At 37.5% G+C, this 24,737-nt stretch overlaps 2 protein-coding genes across 12 annotated transcripts in view; one reads left to right on the top strand and one right to left on the bottom strand.

Annotated features, from left to right (window-relative positions):
- Positions 1 to 24,737, top strand: part of KIAA1328 (KIAA1328 ortholog) — a 391,560-nt gene that overhangs the window by 126,123 nt on the left and 240,700 nt on the right. For 9 of the 11 annotated variants that reach the window (XR_007471679.1, XM_004283444.3, XM_033412323.2 and 6 more), the window contains one exon: positions 8,161 to 8,288. Coding sequence is in view for 10 of the 11 variants with exons in the window: in XM_004283444.3 (XP_004283492.3) it covers positions 8,161 to 8,288 (128 nt within the window). In the remaining variant the exon portion in view is untranslated. Of the gene's footprint in view, positions 1 to 2,472; positions 2,503 to 8,160; positions 8,289 to 24,737 lie in introns of all 11 variants that reach the window. The other 2 variants (XM_033412331.2, XM_033412332.2) reach the window with 2 other exon arrangements.
- On the bottom strand, positions 4,956 to 6,115 carry LOC105748753 (pre-mRNA-splicing factor 38B-like). The gene is given in 2 exon segments (XM_033412337.2): positions 4,956 to 5,385; positions 5,388 to 6,115. Coding segments are annotated over 2 exon segments (798 nt in total). The 5' UTR covers positions 6,019 to 6,115; the 3' UTR covers positions 4,956 to 5,218.

The raw sequence follows: 24,737 nt of genomic DNA, 5'->3' as shown, positions 1-24,737 counted from the left end.
TACTGTCCTATTTGCAGTTCCCTTAATGTGCAAATCTGTTTCATTTCTCCATGCCTTTGCCCCTGATGACCTTTCAGCCAAGGGTACTCCCTTCCCTTCCTACCCAGTGCATCTGTAAACTCCTCTTCCAGAATTCATTTCTAGGGTCACATCTTCTCTGAAACATTTTCTGACTTCCTCTCAGTGTTGTCAAAGTGACTACTTACCCCCATTTAAAAAAGTTCATTGTACCCTTTGTTTAAATGTCTCTCCCAGAACATGTTATCCTTATTTATTTAAATCTTTCTCTAAACTCTTTGATGTCTTTTTTATCTCAGCTTTATTTAGATGTATTCGGCATATAACATTATGTAAGTTTAAGGTGTAATATGTATATATTGTGAAATGATTACCACAATAAGATTAGTTAACACACCTATTACATGTGTGTGTGTGTGTTGAGAACATTTAAGATGTATTTTCTTAGCAACTTTCAAGTATACAATACAGTGTTGTTAATTGTAGTCACCATGTTGTACATTACATTCCGTAGAGTTTATTCATCCTAAAACTGTACGTTTGTATACTTTGACCACGCTCACCCATTTCCCCCACCCTCCTGAGCCATTGGCAACCACCAGTCTCCTCTCCGTTCTATGAGTTCAGTTTCTTTAGATTCTACATATAAGTGAGATTATGCAGTATTTTTCTTTCCCTGTCTGATTTATTTCCCTTAGCATAATGCCCTCAAGTTTTTATCCATGTTGTTACAAATGGAAAGACTTCCTTCTTTTTTAATACTGAATAATATTGCATCGTATATATGTATATGTGTGTGTGTGTTTGTGTATAACATTTTAATCCATTCATCTGTTGACAGACACTTAGGTTGTTTACATGTCCTGGCAGTTGCAAATAATGCTGCAATGAACATGAGGGTGTACATATCTCTTCAAGATAGTGATTTCATTTCCTTCGGGTATATACCCAGAAGTGGAATTGCTGGATCATATTTTTAATTTTGGGGGGAACCTCTATACTGTTTTTCATAGAGGCTTCCCCAATTTACATTCCCATCAGTGGTTTTCAAGGGTTCCCTTTTCTCCACATCCTCACCAGCACTTGTTATCTCTTGTTCCCTTGATGTAAAAAGTCTATTGAATGTATGCTTGTGCTCTGCCCTATACTAAATTCTTTTATTAGCTCATTCATATTCATAGTTGCCCTGTGAAGTGAGGTAGGTATTATTATTCCCAGGTGAGGGTGTCAGAGAAGTTTCTTGTCAAAGTTATATCATTACTAAGTACCAGAATTAAGATTTGAGCCAAGAGTGTTGGATGACACCTAAGTCTGTGCTTTTACTCATTCTACCTTAGTACCTTTGTTAAATAACTGGAAGAAACCTTAATGGGCCTTTTTTATATGGCCTTTTGCTGCCATGGATGTGCCTATTCTTCGCTCAAATGACAGGTTCCAGTTAGTGTATCATTAGACCATACTGAGAGTTAGTCACCTGACTTAATGACCACAGATAAATGGAGTTGTAGAGCTCTTATGAGTCTGACCTGATGTTTAGGTTTCTGCTTCTTTCATGATAACTTATGGTGGGAGTAGGAAGACAAGAAGTGACTGAATAATAGTAGGAAGAAGAAAACACAAAAAACACAAACAAAAACAAAAAAAAGTATTTTTACAATTTTTTATTTTGACAGTTTCCAAATATATAGAAAAGTTGACAGAATAATGCAATGAACCACCATATACCTGCTACCTAGATTCCACAGTTGTTGACATTTTGCTCTATTTGCTTTGCCTCCTCATATATATGTATATATATATACAAATCTATATACATATTTATGTTTAATTTATATTATAAATTTATATAAGTAAATAAATTTATTTACTTACATATATAAAATTTATTTTGCTTATTTTTTTTACTACTTTAAAGTGGCTGGTGTCATATGTCACCCCTAAGTACTTCACATTCATAAGAATCTTTATAAGCCCCATTATGATACCTAAGACAATAAGCAGTAATTCTATAATATCAACTGGTATTGAGTCCCTATTCCAATTCCCCTAGTTGTCCCAAGAATGTCTTTTATAGCTGTTTCTCTTCCTGAGCCAGGATTCAGTCTGATTCATGGCTTACATTTGGTTGTGTCTTTGCTTTCTTAATCTAAAATAGGCCTACCCACTTTTTTCCCCCATGACTTTACATTTTGAAGAGTTCAGGTCAAGTGCTTTGCAAAATCTCCCACATTATGGATTTGTCTGATTGTTTCCTTGTGGTATAATATAATTTGTTCCTTTATTTCTTTTAATTCCTGTGCAGTGGGAGTTAGATTTACAGATTTGGTTTGATTCAGGTAAAACATTCTTGGCAAGAATATTTCTTAGGTGATGTTGCCTGCTTCAGACATTAAGAGGTACATAATGTCTGGTTTTTTCACTATTAGTAATCCTACATTAATTTACTTTGTTTAGGTGATGACTACCAGATTTTACCATTTAAAGGTACATTTTCTTCTTTGCTATAAATAACTAATCTTGACGCCTTATGAATATGTTATTTATTAACCTCTTACGTACTGGTTTTAATATCAATTAATGATCCTCACCTGAATTAGTTATTACATTGGGGATTGCAAAGTGGTGATTTTTAAAATTTGACCATTCCTTCTAAATAATTAGCATTTTTCTATAAAGAAGAACTTCAATTTTTTCCACTTTCACTCTTCCCTTCTTTTGAAGTATCACTCTGAACTGGTAGATTTTTATTTATTTAAATTGCTATTAATTAGAGTCATTCCTTTTGATGCTCAGATTGTCCCAAATTTGGCTGAGTCCCCTTCAGGGTTGCTGCTATTCCTTTTGATAAGCCCTCATCTATTCGTCTTTAAACACTTTCTTACATTAAAATAACAAGAATTTCAAGCTCATTTTGTACTTTCCCTACCCCAGAATGGGAATCAGCCATTTTTCTGAGGAGTCGGTTCCCAAAATGGAGTTGTTTTAAAAAAATTGATTATTCTTCCTTTTCTTCTCTCATGGAGACCTTTCTTCATTTCATTCTGTATTAGATCAGGATTTACGTAGTAAACTACCAGATTCAAGTATCCTAAATACCTGAGGCAAGGGTGAGATGGGGTGATGGGAGTGGTCTCTGCTCCACCAGAGGAATTCTTCCAGTTTAAGACAATCACTTGGACAGCATACTACTAGTATATTCTGTCTTCTGGTCCTTCTACTTCCACCCCTGATTTTTCTCACACAGTTTTTATTCTTTCATCTCCCTATTCATTCTGCTTCAATCTTTAGTTTTATTTTTCTATATAATGCATTTTGGAGTTAAGGCTTTAAGCTTTGCAAAATGACCATTTCCAACATCCATTTCAGCTAATTAATTTGATATGTTTAGGTTTTGATGTGATGTTGCTCAATATTAATTTATATTTATTTCTGTTATCTTACGAAGCTTGCTTTCTTTGATGAGGCTGTGATGACTGCAGTTTCTCTCAGTTCTTGATGGTCGTTGGGCAGACCAGCAGTATGCTAGGTTCACATCATGGTTGGTGCACACCTTCCCTTAGGTTCAATTTCCTTCATCTGTTGCATTCTTTTCTGTCAGTTGGCCAGGCTTGAGTTAAATATGTCTTCTTTCTCACTGTACTCCCTCCCCCAAATCAGTTAAGAAGGCATTTTACGTACATTTTCCTAACATAAATCTCTCTCTCCAGATGGAGAGTTGAAGTCTCATTGTGCTAAGGAGGAAGGAAAATTACTGTTTTGCATGTACATATATTTTGGATTTTACAGGAAAGGGGAGGGCATTTCAAAATCTGGTGAATCAGTACAGATATAAAAAATTGATAAAGATAGGACTGCTTGTTTTTATATTCTGCCACATAGCATGTGTTTAAATGAATTTGCCTATAATTTGTCTTCAGATGCTGACATTTAACTCTTAGACTGTATAATTGTGCTGGCTTTTTCGAGACAAATTCATATTCTGTGTCCAGGCTAATATGTTCACCTATTACAGACATTATTGCCTATGGTAACAGCTAGAATAAAAAATTCTTTTTATATACATCATAGCTGGCAGAGGCTCTTGGGACCGCCACAAATCATTCCTGTCTTTTTGAACTTGCTGAGGAAAAGCATGGAGATGTAAAACCAACCTGGTCTGATATAGATTGGCTTTGAAAACATATTAGCTTATCTAGACCACTGTTCATTGTATTGTTGTGGTTGTTTTTAAGATGCTGAGTATTAAACATGCTCTTCTACTTAATGTATTGTTTAGCTTAGTAACCTATCCTTTCATTATGAACCAGCTCCTCTTCTACAAGCCATCTCTGGTTTTTGTTAAAGGTTAACAATGAGAATAATGAAGCAATTGGTTATTTATTCAGTCAGGATTGGCAAAAGTTATTAGAATAGGAATCTGCCCAGAAGCAATGATATGGTTATGAAAATGTTAAGAAGAACACTGAAGCCAGTCACCATTTTTGACATTTAAGAAATACTATTCCCACCCTTAATCATGATGACCTGTTATAAAAGTATTTATACAGAATAATCTTATTGGACAGTAATTTTTATACAACAGCATATATAATTAGGTGTTAGGGAGATTCAGAAATGATCTGAGAGAAGAATGAGCCTTGGGAAGAAATTACCACAGTGAGAAATAAGGAACAGGGAACTCTCCCTTGGATAGAACTCCCTGTCTTCCAGACACCCGATCTGTGCAGTTTAGTATCTTCTTCCTGAGCACTTTGCAAGTTTGAGGAGCTATGAGAGAGGGTACCCCAAGTTAGGTTGTTATGTTCTTCATACTAGACTGTAAAACATGTAGGGAGGTATATGGGCAGAAAATTTCCTGATGATGCTTTTATTAATGAAATATTGACTAAATTGACATTATGCAAAACCAAACAAATGGGACAAAAATCTAATCATAATCCTGTTATGTTTACTTTCATTTTTATGTTTACTTGATATCTCTTTGCTCCTACTTCTACTTTGTTTCCCTGCATTTCTACTTCTACTCCTACTTCTGTGTTTTCTTTCTCTGCTTCTACTTCTACTATGTTTTTTTCTCTTTCTTGGAATCTTTTTTGTCATCTCTATGCCGCCTATCATCTTTGTCTTCTTTATATTTCTTTTCTTCTACCTCACCCCTACTTCTCCGTTCCTTGGACCGTTCTCTTGACCTCTCCTTTTCTCAGTCATTACCTCTTTCCTTATCATAGTCACGATCTCGTCTTCTACCTCTCTCATTTTCTTTCTCTCTTTCCCGATCCCTGTCCCTTCTATCCCCTTTCCTATCACGACTTCGACTACGGCTTCTATGTCTTTCCCTACTCCTGCTATGCCTGCGTTCTAGCCCCCATCAATACTTCGGGATCTTCGCCTTTCTTTTTCCCTTTCTTTGGCTTCACGCTCTAGTCGCTGGCGTTCTTTCTCTCTTTCTAATTCTCGGTCAAAACTAGAAGACCCATGGCCCTCCCGATGATGGCTTCTACTTCTGGATCTTCTTGGGGTCCTCCGTGGACTCAGTGATCTCCTTGGAGACCTTGAACGCCTGCGTTCAACATGTCTGTCTATTTCCTCAGCGCTTTCCTTTCCATCTTTCTTGATTTTTCTTGGTCGGGTTTTAATCTGTTGATCGATATTCTTCTGAACTGGAACCGGAATTCTTGGAAACAAAGTGGAAAACCACTCCAGTTTTGTGAGAAAAGACCGTAGCATTTCTCCAATGGTCATTACGCAGCCTCCACCAGCCTTCACATCTAGGTCCTCTTCATCATCAAGGAAGGATTCAAACCAATCCCATAGATCTGTAGGGGGCTGTGTATACCTTATATACATAAATCCAAGGGCTCTAATATATGGAGAGTCTGTGTGTGTTATAAGACCCATCACTTGCTTGCGAGTTAACTTCAGAGTAAATAATTTGTATAACAGGCAAAAAGCTGTAGAAACAATTCCTCCTGTCCCAACACCTTGAACCCCTCTGCACATCCCTGTTTGGCCAGCTGTTTTCCTGCTTCCTTTCTCCCATGGTTCAACATGTGTGACCTCTACCTGCGACCTTGGTCTGCTCCGAGCCTCGCTGCAAGACTGAGTCAATCTCCTGACTTCCTGCTGCGAAAATTTCCAGGCCTTCAGTACATCTTTTTCCACTTGTACCTCTCCACCCTCAACCCTCCCACCCCACCCAACAAACACACTGACCACTTCCCTGTCTGGATCGGATAGTGAATACCAACAACACGAGGCCAACACTGAAGTCAATACACGCCCTGGCCCAGGGTGAGCGGGAGAAGCACCAACAAGTTGGCGCCGAGTAGATCCACGTCAAAATAAATAAATTTGAAGCTGTAAACTGGAGAGACTTCAGTTATTCGTTTCTCCTCTCCCCCACTCCTCCCGTCCAACTCCCCCACCAGGGGCGGGCTCCTGTTATGTTTAATATAGTTAGAACCTCCTATGTAAATTAGGCAGTAATTACTTTGACCAGAACAGTATCATCACTTCTACCCTGAATTTTTTAGTAACAGCTTTATTGAGATATAATTCACATACAATAAAAATCACCCTTTAGCAGTATAGAATTCAACGGTTTTGAGTATATTCCTAAAGGTGTGCAAAGACAGCCTTCTACTTCCAGATCATGTTCATTGCCTCCCCCATAAAACGCATACCCATCAGCAAGTGCTCCCTGTGGCCCTTCTCCATCTTTGGCAACCACTAATATACTTTCTCTCTATATGGATTTGCCTGTTCTGGACATTTCTCTTTTTTTCCCCATTTAGCTTTTCTCACATAATGGGTACTTCAGAAAATTGGAGAGGAGGACAGAAAGTGAACATGGATGAATGTAACTCTTACTTGTGATCTGGTATACTTAGAACTAAGTATTCTTTTCCCTGGCTCATTGGAAGAGGTATTTTAAACAACAACATACATAGAATTTGTAGCCTTTTGTGTGTGGCTTCTTTAGCATATAATATATTCAAGTTTTACTCATATAGTAGAATGTAGGGATACTTTGTTTCTTTTTATGGCTGAATAATATTCCATTTTATAGGTATACCACATTTTGTTTATCCATTTGTCACTTGATAGACATTTGGATTGTTTTCACTTTTTCACTGTTATGGATAATGTTGCTCTGAATATGCATGTATAAGTTTTTAATGTGAAACTATATTTTCAATTATCTTGGGGCACTGGAGTAGAATTGTGGGTCATATGGTAACTCTGTGTCTAACTTTTTGAGGCACTGCAAAATTATTTTCCAAAGCAGCAGCATTTTACATTCCTATCAGCTATGTGGGAGGGTTCTAATTTCACCATATTCTTACCAGTGCTTGTTATTGTCAGTCTTTTTGATTATAGCCATCCTAGTAAATGCAAAGTGGTATCTCACTGTGATTTTGATTTGCATTTCCTAGTAGCTAATGGCTAACAATGTAAAGCATCTTTTCTTGTGCTGCTTGGCCATTTGTATATTTTATTTTGGGAAATGTCTATTCAAGTCCTTTGTCCATTTTTAATTAGGTAATAGTTTTTATTGTTGAGTCATATAACATCTTTACATATATATGGATACCAGACCTTATCATTTGTATGATTTGCAAATATTTTCTCTCATTCTGGAGGTTGTCTTTTCAATTTCTTAATAGTGTCCTTTGAAGCACAAAGTTTTAAAATTTGAAATCCAATTTATTTATTTGTTCTTCATTGCTGTGCTTTTAGGTGACCATTGCCTAATCCAAGGTCACAAAGATTTGCTTTTATAAAGTTTATAGTTTTAGCTATTAAATTTAGGTCAGTGATCCATTTTCAGGTAGTTTTATATATGGTGTGAGATGGGGGTCCACCTTCTTTCTTGTGCATATGTTTGTTTTTATCAAATTTAAAGACTTGAGAAAGAAAAATTTTAATAGGATAAACATTGTTACTCCCTGTGAATTATTGTTTCATGATTTTGAGGGGTGTACGTATGCTGTGTTCCTCTGAAGACTATAGCTTACCTGCACTCTCACCAAGTATGGTTACATTTCTGTCTCTATTTTGTTTGTTGAAATCTGAAAAACAATACCAATATATGCAGTTTAAATCCATTTATTAGCTTTTTCCCTTAATTTGCAATCTCACCTCTTCAGCTACAGTATAAAGAATGCCAAGAACTTCTAAGCCTCTATCAGAAATATCTATCAGAACAGCAGGAGAAGCTCACTGTGTCTCTCTCAGAACTTGGTGCTGCTAAAATTCAGGAACAACAGGTAAGCATCTTTTTTCTTACCTTTTCTTGTCTTTAATGGATCAGCAAGATGTCAGAAGAGTTATCTGCCTTTTACTTTGTCTCACTGTATACAACATTGTCTTTAGACCTACAGTTACAGCATGTGATTGAGTTGGCTTCATTTACTTCCCTGTTTCCCTTTCCTCTTCTGTTCCTGGGGCCCAGAGGTCAGGAATGATTACTTGAAGCAGGCTCTGGGTCAGGAGGGAAGCTCCTGGTTGTATGAAAGCACAGCAGGAGTGATAAAGAAAACCCACTGCTCTTGTTACTTAATGAAGATCAGGTGGGCTCTTTTTTTTTTACTCATAAGCCTCTTCTAACTCATGTTTAGAGTTTTAGAGTAATGAAAGTGTCTTGGCAAATTGTAAAAGCTTTAACTGGAGAAAACTGGAACATTTAGCATGATTTTGTGTTTGTATATATGTATTAATCACATAAGTATATATGAGAGTGTTTGCATATTAACATTTATATACATATCATCAAATAGTATATATTATATAATTAAATGAAAGTTCAGAACCCTGCCAGTTGTGATGTGAAACAAGTTCTGAAGACTTACTTCTTGCCCTCTAGCAAGTGACATTGGTTGTCTTTTTCATATCCAAATGAATTTAAATGGATGAGGATAGCTTTCGTATTAAAATGTTGTAGAAAAAACTATATAGAGTGTCAGAGTCATTCATATTATTATTAAAACATGGATAATGTACTAACTAAAGGGTTATCCTCTCCCTTTGAATAGTAGCAGGTCTTGAATGGTTTTCTGTAACCTTCTAAAGAACACTGTTCTGTTCAACCTAGAGACACCTGTCTCAGATGGGTTAAGAGTTTCGGCTAAGAAGATCCATTTTTAAACCTCAAGTTTGGACATATGGAAAAGTAAAAAGAAAAGAAAGAATAATAATTTTGCTGGAATGTGGCATAGCTTAGACTTTTAACGTACCCTCCCTTTTTTTTTTTGAAGTCACAATATTTATAAGAAAGAACCACAGTATGAATGGTTAATTTGTATTCTAACTGGAAATACTTTCTTTTGTTCTGTTTTCTGAAAACCTGTGCTATAAAATGAGGCAGAGGAAGGTGGAAGCTAATCCTTTTATCTGGATTTGTTTTGCCACTTTGAAAAGGGCAGGCAGTTTTTAAGGTGGCACTTTCCTAATGCTCTCATGGTCGGGTTAGAGAAAATTATAACATGACGATCAGATTTCTGACTTTAGTCTTTACATTTCCACTCCCTCTGTCTCTATGACAGATGTTAAAGGGCACAAAAACGTTGGCCAAGGGTAGTGAAGGAGAGGCTGAGGGACTTTTCAATTGCCAGTAGTTAAGGATATAGACTGAGAGTCAAGAAATAGTCATTAGGGAGTTTAAAGACATCTAGATAAGGAAGCCTAGCCCTTTTTCTATCTACTGCTGAAATGAGGGGAAAATAAAACTTTCTAAAGGGTAGTGTTTTATGTTTAAAAGAGTGATTCTTAGAGGTTTCCCTAGAGACCAATCATAGTTAACACTGCCTCTCTTAACCTCAACCCTGAGGAGCAAAACTAAAAAAATTACAAATACTAGGAAGAAACTGTTGGTCACAGGTATGGAGAAAGTATACTCTCAAAAGGAGATACTTTGGGGGGCTTCCCTGGTGGCACAGTGGTTGAGAGTCTGCCTGCCGATGCAGGGCACACGGGTTCGTGCCCTGGTCCAGGAAGATGCCACATGCCGCGGAGCGGCTGGGCCCGTGAGCCATGGCCGCTGAGCCTGCGCGTCCGGAGCCTGTGCTGCGCAACGGGAGAGGCCACATCAGTGAGAGGCCCACGTACCGCCAAAAAAAAAAAAAGGAGATACTTTTGAATTTTCATTTTGACTTAATCATGAGAAAATTTTAAAACCATGTTTTCAGGAAGTGCCCGGTGGTCAGACTTTAGATTATATTGTACATACAATGAAAATGAAATTGAGAGCACTTGTAGACTCTGCTATTTGAACCTAGAGAGGAAAAATAAGTTTCTTGTTGAATACCAAGTGGAGATTGTCACCCGTTTCCTTTGTTATCTGATTTGTTCTTTGTGACAGGCTTTTCTTAGCTAAGCAAAGGTAAGCACCTTCTCACTCACCCTCATGGGAATTGGGTGGATTTGGTGGACAAATCTACTTCCTGTCAGGAAGGGCATCATTGTGAACACTCTGAATGAGGATGTGGTAAAGTTAGAGGTCCTCTTTATGTGCTCACAAATAGACTACTCATCTGTATCATAGCACTGTTCTTGTTCTTTTGTAATCATTGTTTGTTCATCCACCTCTCTCACCAAGCTTTCTTAAAAACAGCATCCTGTTGGTTTCTTTATACTCAGAACCTAATATAGGTTGGCCTAATAAAGTTTTAATTTTTATTTAACAAAATTTAATATGGTAAATACTGTGTGCTCCAGGTACTGTTCTAAGCTCTTAACACGCATTAAATCGTTTAGTCCCTCAGTAGCCCAATGAAGTTATTATCCCCATTTTACAGAGGAGGAATCCCAGGCAGAAAAAGAGACTTGCCTTGTCATCCAGGTAGCAAGTTAGGAAATCAAGATATGAACCTAAACAGTCTGACTCCATATTTTCTTGAAGAGAGAAAGACAAGAAAACTTTGAGATAGCTAAAAATATTGAAAATTTGCTTTACAAGCCCTTGTTTCTATGACCAACCCTCTTTTGGATCTTAATCTGAAATCCAGTTTTTTGAATGCCAGAGCACAAATACACTAGAGATTGTGGGAAACTATTTGATTTTCCTGTGAGTAGCCAAAATGTCAGGTAAACATAAAATTTTATTTGTTCTCAAAATAAGGTTTTTTCATAGGCAGAACACTCTATGACATAAATCACAGCAAGATCCTTTTTGACCCACCTCCTAGAGAAATGGAAATAAAAACAAAAATAAACAATGGGACCTAATGAAACTTCAAAGCTTTTGCACAGCAAAGGAAACCATAAACAAGACCAAAAGACAACCCTCAGAATGGGAGAAAATATTTGCAAATGAAGCAACTGACAAAGGATTAATCTCCAAAATTCACAAACAGCTCATGTAGTTCAATATCCAAAAAACAAACAACCCAATCCAAAAATGGGCAGAAGACCTAAATAGACATTTCTCCAAAGAAGATATACAGATTGCCAACAAACACATGAAAGAATACTCAACATCATTAATCATTAGAGAAATGCAAATCAAAACTACAGTGAGATATCATCTCACACCAGTCAGAATGGCCATCATCAAGAAATCGAGAAACAATAAATGCTGGAGAGGGTGTGGAGAAAAGGGAACACTCTTGCACTGCTGGTGGGAATGTAAATTGATACAGCCACTATGGAGAACAGTCTGGAGGTTCCTTAAAAAACTAAAAATAGAACTACCATACCACCCAGCAATCCCACTGCTGGGCATATACCCTGAGAAAACCAGAATTCAAAAAGAGTTATGTACCAAAATGTTCATTGTAGCTCTATTTACAATAGCCAGGACATGGAAGCAGCCTAAGTGTCCATCAGCAGATGAATGGATAAAGAAGATGTGGCACATATATACAATGGAATATTACTCAGCCATGAAAAGAAACGAAATTGAGTTATTTGTAGTGAGGTGGATGGACCTAGAGTCTGTCATACAGAGTGAAGTAAGTCAGAAAGAGAAAAGGAAATACCATATGCTAACACATATATATGGAATCTAAGGGAAAAAAAAAAAAGTCATGAAGAACCTAGGGGCAAGACGGGAATAAAGACAGACCTACTGGAGAATGGACTTGAGGATATGGGGTGGGGGGAGGGTAAGCTGTGACAAAGTGAGAGAGAGGCATGGACATATATATACTACCAAACGTAAAATAGATAGCTAGTGGGAAGCAGCCGCTTAGCACAGGGAGATCAGCTCGGTGCTTTGTGACCACCTAGAGGGGTGGGATAGTGAGGGTTGGAGGAAGGGAGACACAAGAGGGAAGAGATATGGGAACATATGTATGTGTATAACTGATTCACTTTGTTATAAAGCAGAAACTAACACACCATTGTAAAGCAATTATACTCCAATAAAGATGTTTAATAAATAAATAGATAGATAAATAGATAAAAAGCAAAAAGAAATAAGGTTTTTTTAAACTCACCTTCAGATTTTGTGATAGAGATGCAGTAGTTCATTTTTCATGAGGCATTCATTTGACTTTAAGAGACTTCTTTTGTTTCTTCATTGTGTTGGTTGCCATGTGGCTCAACTTGCTCATTATAGGTTTTGTTTATAATTTTATTAAATTTGCAGTTCTTCAGAAGAATGTGCTAGCTTATGGTTTTCTTTTTACTTCTGCCATTTGGTTGAAAAGAAGTTGCTCCATTTACAGAGCGAATTTTTTCCTTGCTTTTCCCCCCATCCTCTTTCTTGCTTTGCCTCAAAGATGAATGCATTCTCCATTCATCTTGTAATTTGTTCAGCATTACAAGTTCTTCATTGTGGAATCTAGAAAGATTTTTCACTTGTTCTGTTTAGACTGAGATACCTCACTGATGTGTGTCTGTTACTCCATTTCCTTATCTTAAGAAACAATACTTACCCACAGTATAACCTTGTTCTTGGACATGGGAGTATCTAGTAACCATAGTTTTAACCAGAGTACATTTTAGAATATAGCTCTTCTTGTCACAGTTGAGTGTTACTATTTTGTGTGTGTGTGAATCTGAACTTAAATAATGTCACCTTAAACTCTGATGCTTATAACTTCTATTTTAATTTTATTTGATAGGCTGTATCATTTCAGGAGAGGTATGGTATTTCCACAGTATTCTTTATATTAAGAGAAAGCCTAGGCAGCACTTTGAGTAGCTTTTCCCACTGCAGTTTGAAAATGTCTCTATGCAAGATTGCCTTAATGTTTTTCTTAACTCTTCCATGTTTTTGCCAAGTAGATATAAAAAGGTAGATTTGGATTCATCTTGAGATTTCCCCCTTTTCTCTAAAATGGATAAAATCATCATTACTTTTCAGCCATGGGCAATGGATATTAACGAATCCATGCTGTTCTGATCTAGTAAAAGGCCTTTTATAGAAACATTTCCATTTTTCCTATGATTACTTGTTCTGTCTTTATTTAGGTCTAGGTCATGGACTGGACAGAATCTGAATTATAATAGGTAAATCATTGCTGAGTGCATGTTTAATTGTTTCTGGGTGGTTTCCATTACTATTGTCTCTATAGTTTGTTAAAAGAGTTTTTGTAGTGCTTAGGGCCACAGTGTCTTGGGACTATTTCCTATTCTGTGATTATTTTCATGTATTCTTTTGGTTAAACATTTTTTAACTGCCTCATGTAGGCATGTGCTAATAGAGCTCCTTACCATTTTAATTCTGTCTAACCTACTTATGCATTTTAATGTGTATTTACTGTGTAATATTTATTTTAATTCTATCTATACTAAGCTATCTTTGAGTCTGTTATAAGAAGCCCAGATTTGCTTGGCAGTCCAGAAGTGTCACCACACTTCTAACTGACAAAGAAGCCAAATCAAAAATGTTATGCCCTTTGGATATCTGTTATATGTCTGACTCAAATGTACTACTAAACTCCTTGTGGAATAAAAGATTTGTACATAGAACAAAGATATGATTAACAGCTGACTTCTCATCAGAAACAGTGGAGGAACGAGGCAGTGGGATGGCATATTCAAAGAGCTGAAGGAAAAACAAAACTGGCAATCAAATAAAACTATCCTTCAAAAATGAAAGTGACATAAAGACATTCCTAAATAAATAAAGACTGAGAGAATTCATTGCTAGCTTATCTGCTTTACAATAAATACTAATAGAAGTCTGCTCAGATGAAAGAAAATGACATAAGCCAGCAACTCAAATTCACATAAAGAAATAGAGCACTGGTAAAAGTAATTGCATATCTCTCTTTTCTTAAATAGAAAACTTAAAAGACACCTGAATAAAACAATAATTATAAAACTGTATTGTTGAGCTTCTAAGATATAAAGACGTTGTGTGTGTGTGTGTGTGTGTGTATGTGTACTTGCACAAAGGGAGGAGGACAGAAGGCAGAACTGTTGGAGAAAATTTTCTCTATATTACTAGAATAAGACTGTCTTTATTCATTGACAGCATGGTCCTATATGTAGAAAATCTTAAGAAATCCACAAACACACACACACACAAAAACATGATAGAACTAATAAATAAGTTCACCAAGTTGCAGGATACAAGATCAGTATGCAAGTCAATGTTATTTCTATTTACTTCCAGTGAACAATTCAAAAATGGATATATTTAATAAAAGCAGTGCAATAAAAACACTTAAAATAACAAAACATTGCTGAGAGAAATAAAGATCTAAGATATTATTCCATGTTCATGGGTTGCAAGACTCAATGTTATTAAAATGGCAATTTTCCCCAAATTAGTCTGTAGGTTTGTTGCAATCTCCATCAGATTTCCAGCAAATTTTGATAATTTCATTTTTACAGAAATTGATAAGATGATCCTAAAGTTTATATGGAAATGCAGAGTAATACTAATAGCCAAAAAATTTGAGGAAGAACAGTAAAGTATAAGATCACTCTTTCTAATTTTAATGTTTACTCTAAAGGTACAGTATAGTAGATAGAATTTTAACCTTACTTTTATGACTTTTGACCCCTGCCGAAATGGTTTTACTCCCATAATATGTTATATAATAAAAAGGAGATAATATTTAGATGGCCCTAACCTAATTACATGATAAAAGCAGAGAGTTTTCCCCAGCTGGGAGCAAAAGAGAAAGAGAGATTTAAAGCATAAGAATGGTATTCAACATACCATTGCAGGCTTTGAAGATGGAAGGGGTTAGGAGCTGAGAGCTGTCTCTGACCAGTAGCAAGAAAAGAGTGATTTAAGTCTTGCCGCCACAAGGAACTATATTCTGTCACCAGCCTGAGCTTGGAAGCAGGTTCTTCCTCAGGTATTTCCAATTAGAACCTGGCCTAGCTGATAGCTTGATTTCAGTCTTGTGAGAAACTAAGCAGAGAACCTGGCCAAGCCTGCCTGAACTTCTGACCTACAGAACTGTGGGGTAATAAATTTGTGTTATTGTAAATTGCTATGTTTGTGGTAATTTGTTATACAGAAATAGAAAACTAATACTTACAGTTTCCAAGAATATAGTACTGCCATAATGATGGACATTTAGACCAGTGGAACAGAATTGTGAATTCAGAAATAAACTCTAGCAATTATGGTCAACTGATCTTCAACAAAGGTGCTAACACAATTCAATGCGGAAAAAATAATCTTTTCAACAAGCATTGATAGGACAATTGGACACATGCAGAAAAGATAAATTTAGACCCTTTGCACCATGCACAAAAATTAACTTCAACATTATTCCAACATTGAAGACACCCTTTTTGAAGCCTAACTTCATATATTGATTTTTCTCAGTACCAGTTTTTGTTCTTCTTTAGGTACAGTGTTTTTTATGCATATTACAGTGACCACCTGAACTTGAACATTGATCGCCGTATTTCATTTAGTCTTATGTAATTAATAGTAACCAGAAGTACTGCCTTTAATTAAGAAGAATACACTATTACTTTATTATGTACCTGTTCCAAACATAGGTCTCAGGTCTCTTTACCCTCTCAGAGAGTGGTTCTCAAAGGCTGGTGGTCTCTGACCAGTAGTATCAGCATCACCTGGAACTTGTGAGAAAGGAAAAAAAGAGGAGGGGGGCGGTACGTGACACTTGAAAACTGGCCTAGCACTCACTGTGGGCCACGTTATTCCCCTACTGAACAGAAACAATCTCACAGAACACTAACCCCATGCAAGGTTACTCTGAGACCATGATAAAATAAGACAAAACAAGGCCACTTCATAATTATATCTAAATACAGACAAAACCAAGGTCACTGTGCAGCCCACAAGTTACCATACATCCCCTCTTTTGGCCAAAATGAGTGACTGCTACTTCTCTACCAATTATAGCTTATCCTCTTGTGAGTCTCCCCTCCCTAAAGATAAAACTTATTGAAATATCCACTCATAGAATCATCCCTGTTTTCTGACAGCATCCAATCTAGAGCAAACTCCCACCTGCTTCCCTCAAATTACTCAGTCAAAGCCCAAATCCTATATAGTAGGATCTTCCTAACACATCCATGTTTCCCCAAGGTGTGTGTTTCCCCTCGCTGCAGCAAATAATAAATCCAACTTATTTAACTACAAAAAAAAAAAAAAGAATAGAGTATTACTTTTATGGTACATGAAATCCTTAATAAGAAAAAAAAGACCAGTGAATGATCTGGTATTCAAGTAACTACAAATTTCAAGAGATCCTAGAATAGTGCCTGAAGCTTTGCTTTTTGGAGCCGTAATATTAAGACCATTTCCGAATGTCTGGGTATCTTGCTGATAAATTCAGTGTGCTTGTAGGATCGATTGCCAGATCACTTTAACAGCTGTACCCTTAAGTCAATAAACAATCCTAGTCAATAAAATATATACTTTTAGTAGCCAAGGAAATGCTACTCTTCACAGATGGGTGAACCTAATAAATCTGGTATTATATCAGTTATGTTGCAAAGATTCTCAGTTTAATAGGAATTAATATTAAAAGTGTTTGTAGGATTCATTTTGACATAGATTTATTTAAAATGTGATCCAGTGGCATGAATCATAATGATAATGAAGGTCTTGGGTGCAGGCAAGGCTCTGTTGTATGCGTATAGCATACTGTGCCATATGAATTCTGAATCCTAAGATGATTATGCTTATTGAATTTCTATGTCACTGTGAACTGTGAGGACTGGGCTAAACAAACAGTTAGAAAGGCAGTTCTGTGTCTCCCTCCACCACCACTCAAATATATTCTTTTTTTTAAAATTTATTTATTTATTATTATTACTTTGCGGTATGCGGGCCTCTCACTGTTGTGGCCTCTCCCGTTGCGGAGCACAGGCTCCGGACGCGCAGGCTCAGCGGCCATGGCTCACGGGCCCAGCCGCTCCACGGCATGTGGGATCTTCCCGGACCGGGGCATGAACCTGTGTCCCCTGCATCGGCAGGCGGACTCTCAACCACTGCCCCACCAGGGAAGCCCCAATCAAATATATTCTTAAGCCCAGTGCATAGAATTTTGGCTTGTCTGCTACTGTAATGTCCTTTACCCAGAAAGTAAACTTAAAATGTGACAATTTAAACAATTTATTGTAAGAAAATAGTTAAGGCTCTCTCTCCGAGAGAGAGAGAGAGAGAGAGAGAGAGAGAGAGAGAGAGAGAGAGAGAGAGGGACTGACCAAAGAAGGTAATGCTTTATCAAAATGCAGAAGAATTAGCTGAAATGTAAATGAGGATAACTCTAATAAAGAACATGAGAATAACTCTAATAGGGAACATGAGAAGCATGAATACTGAGTCACATTTACTGGCTCTGACTCATCGTATATTATCTGGTCTGGAAAGAGTAAGCTATATTACTGTAGGAGATCACAACCCAAAGTGTAGGGTAAAGACAAAACTATGCAGACAGTGAAATGATCCGTAGTTGCCTGCAGTCAGGGAGAGGGAATGAGGGATGAATAGCTAGAACATTTGTCAAAATACATAGAACTAACTGTATAACACAAGACACAAAGAGTGAGCCCTAATTAAACTATGGATTTTATGGACTAATAATAACGCATCAATACTGGTTAATCAATTGTAACAAATGCACTACGCTAATGGAAGATGTTAAAAATCAGGGAAACCATGAGGGGGAGAGAGGGATTATATGGGAACTGTCTGCTCAATTTTTAAATCTAAAACTGCTCTTAAAAAGTCTATTAATTTTGGGGCTTCCCTGGTGGCGCAGTGGTTGAGAGTCCGCCTGCTGATGCAGGGGACACGGGTTCGTGCCCCAGTTCGGGAAGATCCCACATGCCGTGGAGCAGCTGGGCCCATGAGCCTGTGCGTCCAGAGCCTGTGCTCCGCAACGGGAGAGGCCACAACAGTGAGAGGCCCACGTACCGGAAAAAAAAAAAAAAAAAAGTCTATTAATTTTAAAAATACAATGAAAATAAAGTACAGGGTTTAAGTTACTATAAAGTTGTTTGCTACCAAAATTTGTTTTATATTCTAAACAAACTATATTCTTCCAGCTGTTGGTTGGAATGCCACAAGTTAATTAACTAGAAAATGAGTAGAACTAACCATCTAATATCTGTATTTTAGGCAATTTAGTTTTACTTATTTAATGTCATTTTTTCAATGTTTATTTATTTTCTTATTAGTCATCCATTTTATACACATCAGTGTATACATGTCGATCCCAATCTCCCAATTCAGCACATCCCCACCCCCACCCCCCGCCGCTTTCCCCTCTTGCTGTCCATACGTTTGTTCTCTACATCTGTGGCTCAATTTCTGCTCTTCAAACCGGTTCATCTATACCATTTTCTAGGTTCCACATATATGCGTTAATATACAATATTTGTTTTTCTCTTTCTGACTTACTTCACTCTGTACGACAGTCTCTAGATACATCCATGTCTCTACAAATGACCCAATTTCATTCCTTTTTATGGCTGAGTAACACTCCGTTGTATATATGTACCACATCTTCTTTATGCATTCATCTGTCGATGGGCATTTAGTTTGCTTCCATGACCTGGCTATTGTAAATAGTGCTGCAGTGAACATTGGGGTGCATGTGTCTTTTTGAATTATGGTTTTCTCTGGGTATATGCCCAGTAGTGGGATTGCTGGGTCATATGGTAATTCTATTTTTAGTGTTTTAAGGAACCTCCATACTTTTCTCCATAGTGGCTGTATCAATTTACATTCCCACCAACAGTGCAAGAGGGTTCCCTTTTCTCCACACCTTCTCCAGCATTTGTTGTTTGTAGACTTTCTGACGATGCCCTTTCTAACTGGGGTGAGGTGATACCTCATTGTAGTTTTGATTTGCATTTCCCTAATAATTAATGATGTTGAGCTGCTTTTCATGTGCTTCTTGGCCATCTGTATGTATTCTATGGAGAAATGTCTACTTAGGTCTTCTGCCCATTTTTTTTTCTTTTTGCTGTACGCGGGCCTCTCACTGTTGTGGCCTCTCCGTTGCGGAGCACAGGCTCCGGACGCGCAGGCTCAGCAGCCATGGCTCACAGGCCCAGCCGCTCCGCGGCATGCGGGATCTTCCTGGACCAGGGCACGAACCTGTGTCCCCTGCATCGGCAGGCAGACTCTCAAGCACTGCATTCTGCCCATTTTTTGATTGAGTTGTTTGTTTTATTAATATTGAGCTGCATGAGCTGATTATATATTTTGGAGATTAATCCTTTGTCTGATGATTCATTTGCAAATATTTTCTTCCATTCTGAGGGTTGTCTTTTCATCCTTAGGGTTTCCTTTGCTGTGCAAAACCTTTTAAGTTTCATTAGGTTCCATCTGTTTATTTTTCTTTTTATTTCCATTGCTGTAAGAGATGGATCAAAAAATATCTTACTGTGATTTATGTCCAAGAGTGTTTTTCCTATGTCTTCCTCTAACAGTTTTATAGTGTCCGGTCTTACATTTAGGTCTCTAATCCATTTTCAGTTTATTTTTGTGTATGGTGTTAGGGAATGTTCTAATTACATTCTTTTACATGTAGCTGTCCTGTTTTCCCAGAATCACTTATTGAAGAGACTGTGTTTTCTCCATTGTATATCCTTGCCTCCTTTGTCATAGATTAGTTGACCGTATGTGCATGGGTTTATCTCTGGGCTTTCTGTCCTGTTCCATTGATCTATATTTCTGTTTCTGTGCCAGTACCATATTGTCTTGATTACTGTAGGTGTGTAGTATACTCTGAGGTCAGGGAGTATGATTCCTCCAGCTCCGTTTTTTTCCCTCTAGACTGCTTTGGCTATTTGGGGTCTTCTGAGTCTCCATACAAATTTTAAGATATTTTGTTCTAGTTCTGTAAAAAATGCCATTGGTAATTTGAGAGGGATTGCATTGAATCTGTAGATTGCTTTGGGTAGTATAGTCATTGTCACAGTATTGATTCTTCCAATCCAAGAACATGGTATATCTCTCCACCTGTTGTTATCATCTTTAATTTCTTTTATCAGTGTCTTACAGTTTTCTGCATACAGGTCTCGTGTTTCCCTAGGTTGGTTTATTCCTAGGTATTTTATTCTTTTTGTTGCAGTAGTACATGAGAGTGTTTCCTTAATTTATCTTTCAGATTTTTCATCATTAGTGTATAGGATTGCAAGAGATTTCTGTGCATTAATTTTGTATCCTGCAACTTTACCAAAGCTGATTAGCTCTAGTAGTTTTCTGGTGGCACCTTCAGGATTCTCTATGTATAGTATCATGTCATCTGCAAACAGTGACAGTTTTACTTCTTCTTTTCCAAATTGTTTTCCTTTTATTTCTTTTTCTTCTCTGATTGCCATGACTAGGACTTCCAAAACTATGTTGAATAATAGTGGTGAGAGTGGACATCCTTTTCTTGTTCTTAGAGGAAATGCTTTCAGTTTTTCACCATTGAGAATGATGTTTGCTGTGGGTTTGTCATATATGGCCTTTATTATGTTGAGGTAAGTTCCCTCTGTGCCCACTCACTAGAGGGTTTTTATCATAAATTGGTGTTGAATTTTGTCAAAAGCTTTTTCTGCATCTATTGAGATGATCATATGGTTTTTATTCTTCAATTTGTTAATATGGTGTATCACATTGATTGATTTGCATTTATTGAAGAATCCTTGCATCTCTGGGATAAATCCCACTTGGTCATGGTGTATGATCCTTCTAATGTGTTGTTGGATTCTGTTTGCAAGTAGTTTGTTGAGGATTTTTGCATCTATATTCATCAGTGATATTGGTCTGTAGTTTTCTTTTTTTGTACTATCTTTGTCTTGTTTTGGTATCAGGGTGATGGTGGCCTCATAGAATAAGTTTGGGAGTGTTCCTTCCTCCACAATTTCCTGGAAGAGTTTGAGAACGATGGGTGTTAGCTCTTCTCTAAATGTTTGATAGAGTTCACCTGTGAAGCCATCTGGTCCTGGACTTGTTTGTTGGAAGATTTTTAATCACAGTTTCAGTCATTACTTGCGATTGGTCTGTTCATATATTCTATTTCTTCCTTGTTCAGTCTTGGAAGGTTATACCTTTCTAAGAATTTGTCCATTTCTTCCAGGTTGTCCATTTTATTGGCACAGAGTTGCTGGTAGTACTCTCTTATGATGCTTTGTATTTCTGTAGTATCTGTTGTAGGTTCTCCTTTTTCATTTCTAATTTTATTGGAGTCCTCTCCCACTTTTTCTTGATGAGTCTGGCTAATGGTTATCAATTTTGTTTATCTTCTCAAGGAACCAGCTTTTAGTATTATTGATCTTTGCTATTGTTTCCTTTATTTCTATTTGTTTTATTTCTGCTCTGATCTTTATGATTTCATTCCTTCAGCTCACTTTGGGTTTTGTTTGTTCTTTCTCTTGTTCCTTTAGGTGTAATGTTAGATTGTTTATTTGAGATTTTTCTTCTTTCTTGAGGTAGGCTTATATAACTATAAACTTCCCTCTTAGAACTGCTTTTGCTGCATCCCATAGGTTTTGGATCATCGTGTTTTCATTGTCATGTGTCTCTAGGTATATTTTGATTTCCTCTTTGATTTCTTCAGTGATCTCTTGCTTATTTAGTAACGTATTGTTTAGCCTCCGTGTGTTTGTGTTTTTTACGTTATTTTCCCTGTAATTGATTTCTAATCTCATAGCATTGTGGTCAGAAAAGATGCTTGATATGATTTCAATTTTCTTAAATTTACTGAAGCTTCATTTGTGACCCAAGATGTGATCTGTCCTGGAGAATGTTCCATTCGCACTTGAGAAGAAAGTGTAATCTGCTGGGTTTAGATGGTATGTCCTATAAATATCAATTAAATCTATCTGGTCTGTTGTGTCATTTTAAGCTTGTGTTTCCTTATTAATTTTCTGTTTGGATGATCTGTCCATTGGTGTAAGTGAGGTGTTAAAGTCCCCCACTATTATTGTGTTACTCTCCATTTCATCTTTAGCTGTTAGCAGTTGCCTTATGTATTGAGATGCTCCTATATTGGGTGCATATGTATTTATAATTGTTATATCTTCTTCTTGGATTGATCCCTTGATCATTACCTAGTATCCTTCCTTGTCTCTTGTAACATTCTTTATTTTAAAGTCTATTTTATCTTATATGAGTATTGCTACTCCAGCTTTCTTTTGATTTTCATTTTCATGGAATATCTTTTTCCATCCCCTCACTTTCAGTCTGCATGTGTCCCTAGGTCTGAAGTGGGTCTCTTGTAGACAGCATATTTATGGGTCTTGTTTTTGTGTCCATTCAGAAAGCCTGTGTCTTTTGGTTGGAGCATTTAATCTATTCACGTTTAAGGTAATTATGGATATGTATGTTCCTATGACCATTTTCTTAATTTTGGGGGGTTTGTTTTTGTAGGTCCTTTTCTTCTCTTGTGTTTCCCACTTAGAAAAGTTCCTTTAGCATTTATTGTAGAGCTGGTTTAGTGGTGCTGAATTCTCTGAGCTTCTGCTTGTCTGTAAAGCTTTTGATTTCTCCATCGAATCTGAATGAGATCCTTGCTGGGTAGAGTAATTTGGTTGTAAGTTCTTCCCTTTCATCACTTTAAATATTTCATGCCACTCCCTTCTGGCTTGTAGACTTTCTCAGGATAAATAAGCTGTTAACCTTATGGGAGTTCCCTTGTATGTTATTTGTCATTTTTCCCTTGCTGCTTTCAATAATTTTTCTTTGTTTTTAATTTTTGCCAGTTTGATTACTATGTGTCTCAGCATGTTTCTCCTTGCGTTTATCCTGTATAGGACTCTCTGCGCTTCCTGGGCTTCAGTGGCTATTTCTTTTCCCATGTTAGGGAAGTTTTCGACTATCATCTCTTCAAATATTTTCTCGGGTCCTTTCTCTCTCTCTTCTCCTTCTGGGACCCCTATAATGCGAATGTTGTTGCATTTAATGTTGTCCCAGAGGTCTCTTAGTCTGTCTTCATTTCCTTTCATTCTTTTCTCTTTATTCTGTTCCACGGCAGTGAATTCCACCCGTCTTTCTTCCAGGTCACTTATCCGTTCTTCTGTCTCAGTTATTCTGCTATTGATTCCTTCTAGTGTATTTTTCATTTCAGTTATTGTATTGTTCCTCTCTGTTCATTTGTTCTTTAATTCTTCTAGATCTTTGTTAAACATTTCTTGCATCTTCTCAATCTTTGCCTCCATTGCTTTTCCGAGGTCCTGGATCATCTTCCCTATCATTATTCTGAATTCTTTTTTTGGAAGATTGCCTATCTCCATTTCATTTAGTTGTTTTTCTGGGGTTTTATCTTGTTCCTTCATCTGGTACATAGCTCTCTGCCTTTTCATCTTGTCTATCTTTCTGTGAATGTGGTTTTTGTTCCACAGGCTGCAGGATTGTAGTTCTTCTTGCTTCTGTTGTCTGCCCTCTGGCGGACTCTGGGAGGGCTCACACCAAGGAGTACTTCCCAGAACTTCTGCTGCCAGTGTCCTTGTCCCTGGGTAAGCCACAGCTGCCCCCGACTTCTGCAGGAGACCCTCCAACACTAGCAGGTAGGTCTGGTTCAGTCTCCTATGGGGTCACTGCTCCTTTCCCAGTGTCGCGACACGCACACTACTTTGTGTGTATCCTCCAAGAGTGGAGTCTCTGTTTCCTTGAGTCCTGCCAAAGTCCTGCAATCAAATCCTGCTAGACTTCAAAGTCTGATTCTCTAGGAATTCCTCCTCCCGTTGCCAGGCCCCCAGGTGGGAAGCCTGACGTGTGGCTCAGAACCTTCACTCCGTGGGTGGACTTCTGTGGTATAAGTGTTCTCCAGTTTGTGCGTCACCCACCCAGCAGTTATGGGATTTGATTTTATTGTGATGGCGCCCCTCCTACCATCTCATTGCAGCTTCTCGTTTGTCTTTATATGTGGGGTATCTTTTTTGGTGAGTTCCAGTGTCTTCCTGTCGTTGATTGTTCAGCAGTTAGTTTTGATTCTGGTGTTCTCGAAAGAGGGAGTGAGAGCATGTCCTTCTACTCCGCCATCTTCAATAAGTCATTTAATTAATGTCATAAGACTCTGAGATATCTCTACTTTAAAGATGGTGTATTAGTTTTCTATTCTCTGTTACAAATTACTACAAAAGTAGCAGCTTAAAGCACACCTAACACACAGTTTCTGTGGGTCAGAAATCCAGTCAAGTCTTGGCTAGTTTCTGTGCTTTGGGGTCTTCCACAGGCTACAACAAAGGTGTTAACAGCCTGGGGGAGGATCCACTTCCACTCTTACATGTAGTTGGAAAGAATCAGTTCCTTGTGGGCTTTTGCACTGCAGGCCTCAATTCCTACCTGGCTCTTTGCTGGAGGCCAACCTCAGTTCCTTGTCATATAGACC

Source organism: Orcinus orca, chromosome 15, assembly GCF_937001465.1.
Source record: "Orcinus orca chromosome 15, mOrcOrc1.1, whole genome shotgun sequence".
Lineage (NCBI taxonomy): Eukaryota > Metazoa > Chordata > Mammalia > Artiodactyla > Delphinidae > Orcinus > Orcinus orca.
The sequence above is the reverse complement of the archived record's forward strand: the minus strand, read 5'-3'. Positions and strand labels throughout refer to the sequence as shown.